General features: G+C 45.9%; 2 protein-coding genes across 7 annotated transcripts in view; one reads left to right on the top strand and one right to left on the bottom strand.

Annotated features, from left to right (window-relative positions):
- Positions 1 to 17,253, top strand: part of PLA1A (phospholipase A1 member A) — a 115,565-nt gene that overhangs the window by 80,356 nt on the left and 17,956 nt on the right. The window contains exons 3-4 of one of the 3 annotated variants that reach the window (XM_083593639.1): positions 15,163 to 15,652; positions 16,730 to 16,931. In XM_083593639.1, the coding sequence (XP_083449765.1) occupies positions 15,580 to 15,652; positions 16,730 to 16,931 (275 nt within the window). In that variant the 5' untranslated portion in view covers positions 15,163 to 15,579. Of the gene's footprint in view, positions 1 to 15,162; positions 15,653 to 16,729; positions 16,932 to 17,253 lie in introns of those variants that run through there. The other 2 variants (XM_083593641.1, XM_083593640.1) reach the window with 2 other exon arrangements.
- LOC310752934 (uncharacterized protein) lies at positions 4,345 to 13,111 on the bottom strand. Of its 4 annotated transcripts, none has more exons than XR_014543050.1 (4): positions 12,018 to 12,034; positions 11,292 to 11,537; positions 9,802 to 9,903; positions 4,345 to 5,709 (listed from the first exon to the last, which is right to left on the bottom strand). XR_014543050.1 is itself a non-coding variant. In XM_083594112.1 (4 exons), the coding sequence occupies exons 1-4, from the start codon at positions 13,085 to 13,087 to the stop codon at positions 5,690 to 5,692; spliced, it is 627 nt and encodes a 208-aa protein (XP_083450238.1). In that variant the 5' UTR covers positions 13,088 to 13,111; the 3' UTR covers positions 4,345 to 5,689. The 4 variants fall into 4 exon arrangements, 2 of the variants coding, with proteins under 2 accessions (XP_083450238.1, XP_083450239.1); XM_083594112.1 differs by lacking the exon at positions 12,018 to 12,034 and adding an exon at positions 12,829 to 13,111; XM_083594113.1 differs by lacking the exon at positions 12,018 to 12,034 and adding an exon at positions 12,829 to 12,916 and having other exon boundaries at positions 4,345 to 5,712.

The following is a 17,253-nucleotide window of genomic DNA, read 5'->3' as shown; positions in this document are numbered from 1 at the left end:
CCTGCTGATTTAATAACTTGGCATACATGAGCTACCTGATAAGGTCTATAAATATGCCTGCAGCACAATAAAAACTGCCACCCATATGCCCTTCTACTCCCTTTTGTTAATTTGCGTATTTCTTTCCAATTTTGGTGGAAACTATTGAAGTACTTCATTCAGGCTTGGCAAAGAAGGCAAGGTACCCTCAGCTTGGTGAAATTCCATGCAGCGGTTTCAAAGTTCTTCAGGTTTCTCAGCCCCATTGAAGCTGGCAGAGTGCTATGGTGTGTGTTCACGATGACTCTGATCTGAGAATGGTGTCAGTGCTGCAATTCTTTGCAGAGGGAGCCACCTGGTGAATGCTATGCGCCATGCCTGTTCCCTTGGAGACCTTTCCTTCCATGAGTTCTGGACCTACAGAAGGTTGAGGGCAGTTGAGCGTTGTCTAAAAAGTGGGGCGTGGGGCCTTCCACCGGTGGCTGCTCCCAGACTTCAGAACTTATTCCCCAGAGAAGCTAGACCAGCTTCCTCCTTGCTGGGCAGGCAGACCCTCTTGTTCCAAAAGGCTTTGGGGAACTGATTACTTTTAATTTTTCTTCTTTGGCGATCCCACTTAACAGAGTAAGAACGTCTTCCATAAACATGGTTTTAAAAGTGAGTCTGTGATTGTGGAGGCCAATTCTGGATCCACACGTCCTTCCGCAGTGGAGACGTAGGTTTCTGGGCGGGAGTTGATCACGGTGAGGGTTTGCCAAGCATGCCTTCCTCTTAGCGCGTTTCTCCCTTCTGTCCTGAGTTCGAGTGTCTTCAAAACCTTTGGTAATGGCTGTTCTTGCAGGCCAGTGTTTCCCAGTTGTCGGTGTTTATACTACATTTTTTAAGATTTGCCTTGAGAGGACATAATAAAAGGGCTAGCGCCGTGCTGTTTTCGGTGTGATTGTCTGTATAATATTATTATCAATAATAATTTGTTTTTAATATATCATAGATGCAGTTTTAATTCTATTAATGCTTTTAAACTATTCTTTTTATCCTGTTGTTATTTATATGTTGCCCACCTGACCGGGTTGCCCCAGCCACTCTGGGCGACTTCCAACAAATTATGAAACAAGTGTTTTATTTTTACCTGTAAGCTGCTTTGAGTCCCCGTCAGGGAAAAAGGCAGTGGTATAAATAAATATAGAATAATTACAATAATAGTGCCAAAGGACACTTGTTTTTGTGTCAGGCTGACAAATATTTGTCCAGTTACATTAGACAGATCATAGCCTAGTGTCACTATTCTACTGTGTGTCCTTAGTACTGTAATGGGAAAACAGCATCGGTTTCCAAGCAATGAGGAAACAGTGACACCAGTTGACCAAGGTGGGCCTTGTTGGGTTTAAAGTTTGGGGTCTGTTGTGCCACTCCTTGTATCATGCTATATACTAGATGGACTCCTAGTGAGCTGTTAAATAATTATAGACATCATTCAAAATCAAGACTTCACATCTGGTATAACCAAGTGAGGATTTTGCTCAACCTCTGCAGGCGTCTTTCTGGCTCCTGCCTGCCATGTAAACGCAAAACGAAACTAGATAACGGTAGTTTTCTTCCCCCACTAAGGGTTGTCTCAGAGTTCCTACACTTTTTAATAAGCAGCAGCCTGCAAGCTCATGGTCTCCACAGCACTGGGAAACAGTGTAGAGACATCAGACGACATCTATCCTGCATTTCTCTTGCCAGGTCCTAGGGTAGGGCTGCCATACATCCAGAATTTCCTGAACATAGCCAGGATTTGGCCACTGGAAACAGAGCCTGGGTGTAAATCGCTTAACTGTTCATTTTTTTTTTGCTGTTTTATGAAATGCTGTATTTTGATGCACCCCCCCCCCAACAGCTTCACACTGAATTGAGAAAAGGAACAAGCAGAGCTATTTTTTCTAGAAAAAGAGGTGCTGGAAACGAGTTCTGGCCAATTTCGGCTGAAAAAACAAAGTCCTGGGAATAACCGAGCTGAGTTTTAAGCCTACGATCCCCAAGTCATGGAGCACTGAAAGTTTTGCTTTTAAAAGAGGAGACTGAACAGGGGGAGGAAATGACTTATTGAGCCCTTAATATAATAGCTTCTTGTCTCGTGGAGCATTGGGGTGGTGGCATCTTGTGCTGTGAGATTAAAAATCCCGCCGTGTCATGCATGTTCTTTTTCCTTTCTTTTCTTTAAAGAAAAACTTCATTTCCGCCACAGGAGCGTTCGCGTTAGGGGCTGCAGATATGCTGCAACACTTGTTTTGGGTCCCTCTTGCGCATATTCCGTTCTTAATTTTTTTTTTCTTAAATGAAGAGCACATGCTCCCTCTTGTCAAGCTTTAAGACTCAAGAGCAGTTTAACCCTCTTGTTAGCCTAGCACATTCTTAGTGTGATCTCTTGCCCTGCCAGCAGTCCTGGGGTTTCTGAGTGTGGCTCTTTGGTTTCATTTCCCAGAATGAAGCGTTGTGAGTAAGAGAACTACTTCAAAAATGACTGTAGGAGTTTATTTTAGTGTTTGGTACAAAACAGCTTTTGATTAAAATTTAAGAAGATGAAAACAAACACACATACCCCAAACTTAGTACAGTAATACCTTGGTTCTCGAACGGCTTAGATGCCAAACAAATTAGCTCCCGAACGCCACAAACCTAGAAGTAAGTGTTCCAGTTTGCGAAAGTTTTTTGGAAGCTAAATGTCTGACGCGGCTTCTGCTGGAGTGCAAGAAGCTCCTGCAGCCATTCGGAAGCTGCGCCTTGGTTTTCGAACCAAGGTTTCAGGAGTCAAACGGACTCCCGGAACGGATTAAGTTCGAGAACCAAGGTATTACTGTACAGTCATACCTCGGGTTGAATGTGCTTCGGGATGAGCGCATTTGAGTTGCGCTCCGCAGCAACCCAGAAGTAATGGAGCACGTTACTTCTAGGTTTCGCCGCTTGCGCATGCACAGACGCTCAAAATGACGTCACACGCATGCGCAGAAGTGGCAAAAAGCGACGCATGCGTGCGCAGACGTGCCATCGCTAGTTACGTTTGCTTCTAGATGCGAACGGGGCTCCGGAACGGATCCCGTTCGCATCTAGCGGTACCACTGTACATTTTAGTTGCACCTTTGAGTGTTCAAAGCATTTACATACATTGTGCTGTTACATACCTTAAAAATATAAGGCATTTTATTTTTCAGACTTATATCTTGCCCTTCATCTCCTCAGCAGGTGACAAGAAGTATAAATACAAATTAAATCAGCTTTTCAAAACTTAAACACATCTCAGGAGTCAGGTGCAGAGAGAAAGGCCTTATTCTAAGCCACCCAGAGAAAGAGATGTCTTGAATAGATCTAAGCCACACCAGCACTCCAGCTTTAATTTAAAACATTAAGAACTAGTATATCTAAGAAACATAAATATTTTATCTCTTTGATCAGGAGGCTTACGTAAGAAATTCTGCACATTTCCTGGATACATAGACAGAATCATGAACGTAAAGTTGGAAGGGACCCTGAGGGTCATCTAGCCCAACCCCCTGCGAGGAAGGAACCTCGACTAAAGCATCCATGGAGAATAATCCCCAGGAAGTTTGGGAGGGTTGTTGAGTACGCATCTCGGCATTTTGGACACTCTTCAGACAGTATGCCTCATCACCAACAGGCTTTGGGAAATGTGCCTATCTCAGCTCTTGCACAGGGCATTAAGCACATAATTAATTAATTTTTATAATGTTTTTAGAATGTTGCACTATTTTATTGTTGTTAGCCGCCCTGAGCCCGGCTTCAGCTGGGGAGGGCGGGATATAAATAAAATTATTTATTATTATTATTATTATTATTATTATTATTATTATTATTATTATCTGGCTGGTATGCATTGAAAACATGCCCTTCTTTTCAATTTCTAGTTCAGAACTGGGAGGTCTATGACATCCTGGTCACTTCTGGCTCACTGCCTAATCTCATGTGGCAAAAGAATATCCCCCCCCCCCCCCGCAGTCTGTACTCCTTTTCCCCACTCAGCTGAGCAGCAGGGAGGTGATCGTAGGGAAAAGACTTTTAAACCTTCCATGATCCTGGTGAAAATTGTCCCCTAAAGTAGATTTTTTTTCACATGAGATAGAAGTGTAGGAAGGCTAAAGCGTACTGGCAAATGGCAATAACGATTGTTGAGGAAATGCTATTTGAAAATCAGACTATATCAAATGCAAATATTGTATATATTAATTACAGCAAATCTTTGAACAGAGTTAGCTTCTAAGAGAGCAAGAATTAAGAAAGAGAACAGCTGAAAGTTATAACATTATCTTGGGATGATACACCCATATAAAAAGATTAGGGAGGAAATGAATCAATAGAATCCAACAATCTTATATATGGTTTTTTAATAATAATTTTTAAAAACTTAGGTATAACAGCGTAAATGCCAGAAGACTGCTTGCTGCTATAAAGGAAACAAATTTATACATTTTCATAAGCAAAAGGTCTTATTTGGAATTGAGATCTCAGAGAGAATTCCAATATTTAAGAAAAACAGACTGATATTTAACGTAAGTTTTTCAAAAGATGATGACATACAACCGATGAAATGCAACTGTGATGTGAAAGGTCTGGTGTTAAAGATATTGTAGGAATATCTAATAATACAATGATATTTTTACTAATACTTGTATTATATTTTAGAGTTTGCATGGCACACGGTAATGCCTGTAAGTCATTAAATAAAGCGTATAAATTTAAAAATGTAAATAAATAAAAATATTTGCACCTGCACCAAGAAAACAAATCTTTATCTGGAGCTCCAGCCTTTCTTCCAGTGCTCAGTGGCTGTGATCGATGCAGAATTAGGCAGTCAAAAGCAGCCTGAGGGACGGCAGCCTGCACTTCTGAATTAAGAGATTAAAAAAAAACCCAAGCAAGCAGAATGTATGAAGGTCACCTGAGCTATTCCCCAAGACCTGCTGGATATTATGGGTATCGGCTGGGAAATGTGCACATTACCCCTAACATATATATCTCTATCTCTAAATAACATTCTGCACATCTGACGAAGTGGTCTACAGTCTACCAAAGGCTATGCCACAATAAATGCCCTTTAAGGTGCTGCAAGACTCTCTCAGTGCTTTTGGGTGCAAACAGTTCTATTCCAATGTGCTTTGACAAATCTTGAACCTTATCACCTAAGACACTGGAGAGGGATGCAACCAGGTCATGCAGGAGAGGAAAAAATATACGCCATTAAGAAGGCAATTGTGCATATTTTGTACGTATTTATGGAAATTAAGGAAAATCAGGAGCATGCACCGGCACACGTCTAATTCTCCTTAAACAACAGCCAATTGTAATTGTAAGAATCTCAATAGCGCTAACTTGCTCCATTCCTGCTTACCAATTTCCTGCAACTTCGTTAAAAGTAAATATTGGCAATAAAATAAAAACCCAGCTCACGGCATCAAATATGAACAGCCACTTGACAAAATGTCTTCTCGTCTTTGAAATTTCAGTGCAAAAGAATGAACACCTTGGAAGAGGTGAAAGTGGATCCTGCTGGATCAATAATATATAATAAACAAAATCCATACAATGGATTCATGAAATAATTATTCCAGATGTGAGTCAAAAGCAGAAAACAGGAGCCAAAGAAATCAGCTGTGCTGTCAAATTCCTTATTCTACACACCGGTTCTGCCCCTTTGCTCCAGTGAGGGTTGTTTTCATCTTTCCGCTGCAAGAGCTGCTGAAACAGAGAGCAACAATAATACATTTTTATGAAACTATGCTTAGGGCCAGGCTGGCGTTACAGGACAGATTAATGAAGAGCAATCTCAAGAGACTGCAAATGTGATTGGAGCAGCAGCAGAGGATCCTTTCCCTTTTGGGATCATTTCCCCCACTCAAAATCAACCCCCACCACCACTGCCTGACATATATTTTGTGCTGGGGGGGACATTTGGGAGGGGGTGGTTCCAGAAAGAGAGGTGTACAACTGCACATTTAGGCACGTGCAACTGCCTTTTTTCTGGGCCACTAACACATGAAGAAGTGGCTTGAAGTGCAATTTTTAAAGCAGAACCCCAAACACAGCAGCTAAATCCTCCCTGAGGTTCCACACATCTTCCTGCTTGCCAACGTTCTCAGGAGAGGTCTGTTTGGAGCATTAAAAATACTCCACAGCAAGAACAAAAGGCTCATAAAGAGGTGGGTAAGATGATAGTAAGGATGTTGGAAGAAAGACAGGTTACTAAAACACATATTAAAATCATTTGTAATTTAAGCAGTGTTGAAGACTGAATCCTCTTTTCCTGTACTTTTAGGCTTTGCTGTAATAATTATTTTAAAAGGCAGTAGGGCATTTATATACCGTATTTTTCGCTCCATAGGGCGCACCCGGCCATAGGGTGCACCTAGTTTTCAGAGGGGGAAATCAAGGGGGGAAATATGATTCCCCCTCCCCCCAGCTCTGGGAGCAGCAGACAGGCTGCACGCAGCCTGTGCGCTTCTCCCAGACCTTCTCCCTGCTATTGCGGGAGGTGGGGAATTCTCCTGCGGGCGTTTTGACCAGGAGGGAGAAGGGACTGAAACGGCCAGTCAGTCCCTTCTCCCTCCTCAGGGAAAAGCCTCAAAGACCAGGTCAGGGAGCAGCACAAAGGCGGCGCGCCACCTTCCCGCTACCCCCCGAGCTTGTGGGGCCGGCAGTGGGGGGAAGCGATGTTTTCCCCCACCGCCAGCCTCAAAGACCAGACTCTCTTGGTTTCAGCGAAAGGAACTTGAAGCCTCCAGAATGCAGCAGGAACTCGCGCTGCGCTCCGAAGGCTTCAGGTGGCTATCGCTGAAGCCAAGAAGCCTGCATTCGCTCCACAGGACGCACACACATTTCCCCTTAATTTTTGGAGTGCGTCCTATAGAGCGAAAAATACGGTAAGTGCATACAGTCAAACCTCAGTTCCTCCGCTTTGGAACGTTTTGGCTCCCAAACGCCAAAAACCCAGAAGCAACTGCTCCGGTTTTGAAACAATTTTTGGAAACCGAACATCCTATGCAGCTTCCGGTTTGAGTTTCCCTATTGTAATGAGGCTTCCGCTTTCAGTTTTCTGTTGTCAAACATTTCGGAAGTCAAATGGTCTTCCAGAACGGATTACGTTCGACAACCAAGATTGTCTATAGTCCGCCTTTCCTCAACAAGCTCATGGCATAAGACCTTTTCAAATAAAGATGCTAATGGAGGTTTGGGCTCTCAGGTGCAGCTGGCAATGGGGTGGTCCGTGTCGTTTTGGTCCCTTGGGCCATATTTTATCTGCAGTTATTGTGCTGTATGTCTCAGTTGGAAAAACTGAAACAGCTGTGGAGACGTTTTGATTTAAGGCTGTTTTGCCCTGTTCATATGAACTACTACGTCCCTGTTCAAACCAGCTTTTTATGCCCTTTGCAAACAAATGTGTTGAGATGTGTCTGTCTGTACACAAATGTGTGGGGTGTGTCTGTGCCAAACTGGGACTCTGCCATGGGTAAAATAAAGCCTAGTTTCAAGCATTCTTTTCTTTTTAACCTTCTGTGAACATTTCAGTCTCCTGCTTTAAAACAGAGGTGAAGAAACCGTGGCCCTCCAGATAATGTTGGATTTCAGCTCCCTTTATTCCCTGGGCGGATCTACATTCATGGTTTATAATGTTAGGAAAGGGTTAAGAAAATGTTTCAAAATGTAAGGGTCATATTATATTTAGCTTAGAACATTAATCATGCGTTATTAAAATGTGGCACGAGGGGGCACTGCAGAGCAACTAGATATTATAAACAGGATAGAAGTTGTGGAAAGGAAACGAAGTGAAACCAAATGGGACGGATGTTTAATAATGTTTAAAAGGCAAGTATAGATCCAGCTCCTGACTACTCTCCATGCTGACTGGGGCTGATGGGAGTTGACATCAACATCTGCAGGATCATGGATTCACCACCCAAGTTTTACAAACAAAAACGAAGCTCAAAGCGGCCAAGCTCAGAAGCACTGCATGCTGCAACATTAGGTTGCAGGGCCTCATCTGGTTTATTTTTGTTCTAAGATAGATAGATAGATAGATAGATAGATAGATAGATAGATAGATAGATAGAAGGAATATTATATTCTCTTTTAATTGTCACCCACCCTGAGTCTTCATGCTGTGGAAGGCAATGACTACATGGATACAGTGGTACCTTGGTTCTCAAAGTTCTCAAACGCCTTGGTGCTCAAACAACTTGGAACCCAAACACTGCAAACCCGGAAGTAAGTGTTCCGGTTGCGAACTTTTTCCGTTAGTCGAACATGCTCCATTTTGAGTATTATGCTTCCAATTTGAGTGCCACACTTCCGTTTTGAGTGTTACACTGAAGTCTGTCTGTTTTTGCTATTTATTTTGCATTTTTGTTTTTGTGGCTCTTTTGTTTTTGTGACTGTGTGGAACCCAGTTCAGCTACTGAATGATTGATTGTGTGACTGCAGTACATTGTTTATTGCTTTCGTTTTATGGATCAATGGTCTCGTTAGATAGTAAAATTCATGTTAAATTGCTGTTTGAGGGGTTGTTTTTAAAAGACTATAACGGATTAATCCATTTTGCATTACTTTCTATGGGAAAGCGCGCCTTGGTTTTGGAATGCTTTGGTTTTGGAACAGACTTCTGGAACAGATTAAGTTTGAGAACCAAGGTAAAGGTAAAGGGACCCCTGACCATTAATCCAGTCGTGGCCAACTCTGGGGTTGCGGTGCTCATCTCGCTTTATTGGCCGAGGGAGCCGGCGTACAGCTTCCGGGTCATGTGGCCAGCATGACTAAGCCGCTTCTGGCAAACCAGAGCAGCGCACAGAAACGCCATTTACCTTCCCGCCAGAGCGGTACCTATTTATCTACTTGCACTTTGGTGTGCTTTCGAACTGCTAGGTTGCCAGGAGCAGGGACCGAGCAATGGGAGCTCACCTTGTCGCAGGGATTCAAACTGCGACCTTCTGATTGGCAAGGCCTAGGCTCTGTGGTTTAACCCACAGCGCCACCCGCGTCCCTTTGGCTTTGGAACGGACTTCCGGAACAGATGAAATTTGAGAACCAAGGTACCATGGTATATTAACAGGCAACTACAAACTATTTTGCCTCGCCAGGGGAAGTAGAATCTGTCACCTTTTAAAATCAAGGCAACAGAAAATAAAAACGAAGCAGGGGATAAAATGACTGCTGATAAAAAGGACTATAAAGAGTACATTCAACTTGTAACTTGCGTGTGTTTAACCTATGCAATTTCAACTTTCTGCTGTTGATGGCCAGCAGGCTGAACTCACACAAATTAAATGCATGGAAGCCGGACAGCTTAAAAGTCCTTTTTTGTGTGCAGGGTCTTCCCAACGGAGAAAGAGCTTTTAAGCTCTTGGTCTTGCTTGAGGTGGTAGTCTTGCTTGAGGCCAGTTCAGTGCGCTGGCTCCAGAAGGTCAGATTGCTCCCGCAGGGGCATTCCAAGGGGTTGTTTTGACTAGATGTGATTTGGGCTTTATGCACTATCCCTGGAACGTAACCCCCATGTAAGACGGGGTATCTAGTTGGCCACTGTGAGAACAGGATGCTGGACTAGATGGGCCACTGGCCTGATCCTGCAGGGCTCCTCTTACGTTCCTATATACACCAAAGAAGGGAAATTACGTGCAAATCAAAAGCTCTCTGCCAGGATGCTTCACACTGGCCATGCTAATAAATATATTGCCCCATATATATTTTGTAGGTGTTTCGTTCCATGGCTTCAAACAGAACTTTTTAAAAGGAGTGTTATATAGCATGTAGAAGTTAGTCCATAAAGAATAGACGTACATTTTCTATACAGGAGGAACCAGCTTACTACTACCATCATGATGACACATATTATGAACAGCACTCGGGTGATGCGTCTATTTCTTCCGTTAGCAGTAACTCCTTAGAAAGAAAATTTGAAAACAACAGGTTAAAAAAGGGCCATCTCAAATCAATACTTTTGGATTGATTTCATGGATCAGGTCAATGTTTTTGGATGCAGAGGAGAACAAACCCCAAACACTCAACACCTTCAGTGAAAAAATGTTCAGCTGAACTTTCTTGCCGAACATTGGTATAAAGGTAGAAGACCAAGAACCCACCTTTAATCCCTACATGCAAAAGGCAACCTAGTTTTAATTTTTTTTACTGCATTTGTACTTCTTTCTCAATCTGCCTCATGCACACTCTGTTTTGCTCCTTTTCCCTCTCTCTTGGGATATAGCTTCTTCCCAATGACCCCTGGGAAGGTTGATGGTTGAGGGATGGGTAGCAGTCTCTAACAGAATTATTAATGCAGATACCAAACTATAATTCCCAGGAATTTGAGGGAGAAACCATGACATTTATGGACTTTCCCCTCAACTTTCTTACTTAAAAATTAAAAAAAAATGTTGCCCTACTGGTGTAACCCATTGTGGGTTAGGCTGCAATCTGGGGGTTCTGACCCACCAGCGCAGACTATTGTTGGATATTTTTTAGTGTTTGATTTTATATTGTTATTTAAGGCCATTCCTACACACACACACACACACACACAACCTGAAGCAGTATGTGAAAAAGACATTACAAATATACAATAAACTATTGAAAACTGCAGTAAACATGCAACAAAGCATTGTAAAATACAAAAAGACAGGGTCCATCTTAATGAGCAGGGAAAGCCTAGGGGAAGAGATGTCTGAAGCAGGTAACTGATGGTGCTTCCCTGTGGTGGTGGTGTGTGTGTGTGTGTGTGTGTGTGTGTGTATATATGTGTGTGTGTGTGTGTGTGTGTGTGTGTGTGTGTGTGTGTAATGTAGCTTTACATATCTTGCTGAATAACCACCTGTATTCACTAAGTAATGAAGGGAAGTTCACAAGTTCCATAAAGAGCCAGTGTTGTGCAGCAGTGTCAGACTAGGACCTGGGAGACCCAGGTTCAAATCCCCACCCAGCCCTGACCTTGGACCAGTCACGGCCTCTCAGCCCAATCTACCTCACAGGTTTGTTGTGGGAATTAAATGTGGAGGGCAAGAATCACGGGCGCCACCAGGCCAGAGCAGTGGAGGCAGCCAGGGGGGCCAACGGGCATGGGCCTACGATTTTGAGGGTGGCCAACTCCAAGTCCCGCTGGTGGTGGCAAAGGGGGGCCCTTTGGTAAAGATGACTGAGATGGGCCCCACATTGTATATCTAGCCTGGGCCTCTTATACCAGCTTGACCCAGCCTGCTGTGCCACCTTATGCACCCTGAAGGAAAATGGTGGGAAACAAGCAAACAACGATAAAGGCCAATGGGATAAACACTTACCTGACAGGTAACACTTTTGCACACTGATGGATGTGCTGGCATTTGAATTGGCGGTGGTTATGGTACATGTGATTTGCTCAGAAGGTTTTAGGCTTCCCTTAATGCTGACCACAGGCTGGTCAGAAAGAAATGTATTTTTTAATTCCCAGTGGTAGGTCACAGGTGGATGCTGGAAGCCCGGCATGCAGAACACCTGGAGGCTGTTATTGTCAACACGGCAGATTAAAAGAGGTGACCGTAGCTCTCCTGCAGAGAGGAAGTAAACGGATGAGACTCAGCTCTCTTTCTCCTGGACATCTGCAGGCGAGGCAGTGGAAGTGCTGGACCAGTGCCTTGCCTCCATAATGGACTGGATGAGAGCCAACAAGCTGAAGCTCAATCCAGATAGGAGAAGGCCTGTTCTCGTGTTGCCGCTCTCTAGACCTCTCGAGGAGGAGGCACACAAGGAAGGGCCTTAGAAGATGCTCTCAGGGTCTGGGTAGGTTCATACAGAAAGAGGCGGCCCTTGAGATATTGCGGACTGCGCTGGGCCCAGAAACTAACTGGTAGCCAGTGCAGTTGGACCAGGACCGGTGTAATATGCTCAAACCCTCTTGGCCGCTGAATTCTGCACTAGCCGAAGTTTCCCAACTGTCTTCAGAGGCAGCCCTTCATAGAAGGCATTGCAGTAATCCAACCAGAGCATAGGGTAGGGACGCGGGTGGCGCTGTGGTCTAAACCACTGACCCTCTTGAGCCACAGCTGTCAACCTTCCCCTTTTTTGCAGGAAATTCCCTTATTCCAGTGCTGCTTCCCGCTGCTAACCCGGATTGTTAGCTATCCTGCAGACTGTCCCCAGGACAGGGGAGGCTGCTGATCCCTTATTTTCAAATCTGGAAGTTGACAGCTATGTCTTGTGCTTGCCAGTCACAAGATTGGCGGTTCGAATCCCTGCAATGGGACAGGGTGAGCTCCCGTTGCTCAGTCCCAACTCCTGCCAACCGAGCAGTTCAAAAGCATGCCCAAAAGTGCAGGTAGATCAATAGGTACCACTCCAGAGGGAAGGTAAACGGCGTTTCCGTGCGCTGCTCTGGTTTTGCCAGAAGCGGCTTTGTCATGCCGGCCACACGACCCGGAAAAACTGCCTGCAGACAAAGGCCAGCCGCCCTCGGCCAGTAAAGCGAGATGAGCTCCACAAGCCCGGAGTCCTTCGGGCCCTTTGCCTTTTTTGAACCAGAGCATAGGCAAGAGCAGTTCGGTGCCCCCCCTGTCCAGATCGGGGCGCAGTCGGGCCACCAGCACTCGGGCCGAGCGACAGCCAGGGATCCAGGAGGACCTCCTTCCGAGGAAGCCCATCCCGAGCAGGCAGCCTCCCACCCGGGAACCATCGGCTAATCTGGACCGGGCTTCCATTTTCCCCACTCCGGGTGAGTGGGAGCCAAGGGCCATTTGGGTTTGACATTTGCTCCCGCCTCTCGCCCAGGGAGACCCCCGGGAGAGGCGGGGAAGGGCAGAGAGGCCGAGCTGGGCTCCCCGCGAAACCGGAGGCGCCGCTTACCCGACGGGGCGCCTCTCGCCCGAAGCAGCGCCGCCAGAAGGAGCACGGCCAGCGGCCTCCCGCCCCGGGGCCCCGCCATGGCCCGGAGGAGCCGGCGAGCGGAAGCCAGGCGGGAGCCGCCCGTTGCCGGGAAGGTTCGGGGCCGGAGAGGAGGAGGCGGGATTCCTCGCGCCGGGCGGCCTGCGGAACTCGCCGCCTCAGGAGGCCGAGGCCGGGGGGGCCCTTGGACCCCAAAGGAAAGAGGGGCGTCGCCATTCATATGGGGGGGGGTGAGCCACGCCTTGCGAGCCGGTCTGGGGAGAGAGGCAGAGAGAAGGGAGGACCCTCCGTGATAAAGTGGGACCTCGGGTTACATACGCTTCAGGTGACAGACTCCGCTAACCCAGAAATAGGGCTTCAGGTTCAGAACAGATTCCGGTTAATAACAGACCTCCAGAACAAATTAAGTTCTTAACCCGAGGTACCACTGTATTGGGATCTTGCAGACTGAATACAGTGGTACCTCGGGTTAAGTACTTAATTCGTTCCAGAGGTCCATACTTAACCTGAAACTGTTCTTAACCTGAGGTACCACTTTAGCTAATGGGGGCTGCCTGCTGCTGCCACACGATTTCTGTTCTCATCCTGAAGCAAAGTTCTTAACCTGAAGCACTATTTCTGGGTTAGTGGAGTTTGAAACCTGAAGCGTCTGTAACCCGAGGTACCACTGTAATTGGAAATCCCACCCCAGCCCTCCTTGCTCTCACTTGTTCACATTCGCAAAGAAAATGGTGTTTGGCGCGACTGTTTTGCACAGCACTTCACCCGTTCTGCCCCAGAAAGCTGTTTTAAAACAGATTAAATGCTTTTTGTGAATGCTGTATCTTTCCCTTTGAGTGAACGGAAGCAAAAGAGAAGCAGGCTGTGTGTGTGGTGCTAGGTGGCGCCTGTGAAACATCACCACACGCCTTCACAGAAACTGAAGCACAATGTGCCTCCCTTAACGTGGGATTTTTGATGGGATTTACTTCCCTTAGCAGATCCTCCCCATACTGGGAAACTCCCTAATTTAATGGCGGTGATGGGAGTGCTGGCAAACTAATGGAGGATAATGATTTCATGGGTATCTGTCAAGGCCAGGACTCGACAGGATGAGGCGAAGTGAAGCATGTGAAGCACTGCCGTGCTCTAATCCACAGCAAGGAAATTCTGGCGGGTCCAGGATTCCTCTTTGCAGGGATGAGCCCTGGGCCAGCATGATCATGGCGTCCCTCCACACGGGCACCAGGCATGCTGTCGGCAGGAGGCGGTTGTGCATGCTGGGCATAGCATCATAGAACAGTAGCGCTGGAAGGATCTGTGCCCCCTGGCAGCATGGGGGCTTCACTCTCCAGTTCTCGATGCTTCTTGCAACTCCATCCCCCTGCCGGGTTTTCCCACCTCCCCTGCCCGCCTGCTCTGAGACCAGCGCGCCCGAAAACTGAAAGGAAGGACGGCATGGAGAGAGATGGCAGGGAGTCAGCAGCTAGCCACGTTTATTTGTTAGAAACCATTGGTCATCACAAAAACACTAAAAATGCAAACAGTATAGAAGCGCATCTTGACATAAGGCGGTCCCCAATACAGTGGTACCTCAGGTTAAGTACTTAATTCATTCCGGATCTCCGTACTTAACCTGAAACTGTTCTCAACCTGAAGCACCATTTTAGCTAATGGGGCCTCCCACTGCTGCCACGCGGCCGGAGCACAATTTCTGTTCTTATCCTGAAGCAAAGTTCTTAACCCGAGGTACTATTTCTGGATTAGCAGAGTCTGTAACCTGAAGCATATGTAACCTGAAGCGTATGTAACCCGAGGTACACAGAACCTCTTGTTGTGCAATGAAATTTTGAGCTGCTAAGGCAAACAAAAACTCCTTATGCCTAGCAGGGGTGCCAACTTGAATAAATGATTGTGGGGGTCCCCACATAATTGATCCCATGGCGCAGCACACACACACCATTTGAATGGGAATGCACATCATCTTTGTGGGGGCCTGGCCCCCTCAAATATTTCATTGAGGGGGCCAAAGCCCCCACGGCCCCTCGGAGTTGGCTCCTATGATGCCTAGTTTTATTTACCCCCATCCACCAATAAATAACACAGGCAGACACGAGGGGACAGACAAGATAGCTATCAAAGGTTCCAAAAATTAATATTTCCTCAGGTGCAGTCCTTCACACATTCCAGGCTATCCTAATTGCCTGACACAATCCTAGCAGGGCAAATTCTGGTGTTGTACCTTCAGGGCAATCACTCCTTTGCCTAAATTGGGCATTTGTTACTTTCAGATGTAAGACAGAGCAGCAGCTTGAGAAATTAATTCACTGGGTACAAAGTGCCCTTGGAGATAGACTTTGCAGCGTCTTCTGCGCAGCCTCTTGCCATTGATCTGAGGCCGCCAATCAACAGCTTCATTCCATCCCTATCTTTTGAAACAGTTAGTAAACAGTGCTTTGACTCTTTGCCAGATGGTTGTGTGGCTTTGATTCACCAGTGTTTGTCCAGCGCTCTGAACAGAGGGGTCATTGAAATGCATAGAAAACAGCACTTGGAACTCTTCCTACTGAGCTGACGCCTGGATTCAACCGACTGTTGCAAAGGGGAAAGGAGCTGCTAGTGTCCCAAGCCTCAGTGCCTGTTGACCATTAACCAAGACCCCAAACTGATCCACCGGGCTTTAGTTCACACACCCGTTCATCTACTACAACCAGGAAGGACCCAATAGGGAAGATGGTTACTGACCCAAGGAGATGTCCTGTCTTAACGATCATGGTACGACTGCTTTTCATCTTTGTTGGTGCAGGTAAGGAAGATACTGGCAGGAGTTTGAATGGCAGAAGTGGAGAGAGCCAGGATGCCTCTGACCATGGCGCATTTTGACAGTGAGCTCAACAAACAGTAATGCGAACAAAGGCATGCAGAAGGTGCAGGTGGGTTGAGATAAAGGTGCACAGCTGGTGATCTCTCAAGCTGAGCTCTCAACCATATGCTCAGTACTCCTCTTTTTTGGCAGGCCCAAGTAGTGCAGCTTAAAGGAGACGGGCTGCAGTAAAGCAAAGGGAGGCAACCTGGCCCCCTCAAGATCTGTTCTGCTGCAGGGCCAGAAACATTTTGTGCAATGGGAAAATATGTGCGCTGGGAACTAAGCTTTGTGCAGTTGGGCAAACAGAGTTTGAAAAGGAGATGGATTATTTACTTGAGAAGAAATGGGTGGGGGAAAGGTAAAAATACAGAAAAAATGAAGATTAATATTATTTCTTTGGTCAGATTCTGTTATCTTATACTAATAGTAGATCATCATCATCATCTAAAACCCTAACCTGGGTGGCCCTGGCACCTCCCAGTTTGAAAGCAAAAAAATAAGATTGATTAAAAATAAGATTTATTCAAAACACCCCCACAGGGTCTTGCATGCAGTAGCTTTTCGTACCTGTGCAGAGTGAAGCTGAGCCATGGAATGTTGAGGTTGTGATTTTGGGGTGGGGTGGCCTGTTTGATCTCCTGACATATTATTGTATCCTTGAGGAGAGAGTAGCATTGGAGGGGCAGTCTGAAGGTTTCACAGCATAAATTTTCTATAAGAGGCCTCCCGCCACCCCAGTGTTGGCCAAATAAGATCAGAATCTAGGCTGAAATCTTCACTGTTCCCAGAAGAGTCCAGACAAAAACGATTTCTCCAAAGTTGTCTCTAAGACTTTCAACAACTTTTCTTGTGCATAGTTAAAGAGATGGGATGTGGGAAGCTTCAGAGAAGCTGTGGAAACTGTGGAAACGGATCCTTGGTGTTTGAAGCACCATTTAATAATACCACGCAAATTTTATTTAGTGCTTTTGTTACATAACAGCTGGCTGTGCGTACTTTGCTTACATCTCATTTCAGGGTCTGAAAATATTACAAGAAGCCAAGCGTGCACCGATTTCCAGTCTGCAAGCTTACTGCGCGGCAGCAGTCTCAAAGTTCAGTTTCTCCTGTTCTCCTCTTCCAACCCCAGCTGTGGACAGCTGCTCTCCACACGGGAGGACCTGCAGAACTCCAGTTTCAATGCCACCGTGGGAACCAAAGTAATAATCCATGGTTTCAGGTACAAACATACAAAAAAGGGATGGTCAAGCTAAAGTAAAATTAAGTGGCAGCCATTTTCCTTGTTTACAGCTTTTCCATTTGTGTGAGGACTTTCGATGGCCCAAGGTGAAGATGAATGTAAGAAAAATAGATTGTGGTGGGGCAGAATCATTACTAAGGAAAAACACAAGGCCAGCCATCGAAAACCTAGCAGTCGGGGTTTTCAGATGAACCCCCTTGCATGTTACAAGCTGGCGCTACCTTCTGGCCAATGTGCTCACCCATTGTATTCTGCTGCCTGCATGTTCAAGAAGCATGTGCAGGAACGAGGGATGCGGGAA

Source organism: Podarcis filfolensis, assembly GCF_964270895.1.
Source record: "Podarcis filfolensis genome assembly, chromosome: 17".
Classification (NCBI taxonomy): domain Eukaryota; kingdom Metazoa; phylum Chordata; class Lepidosauria; order Squamata; family Lacertidae; genus Podarcis; species Podarcis filfolensis.
Note: the sequence above shows the minus strand (reverse complement) of the source record. Positions and strands in the feature narration are given on the sequence as shown.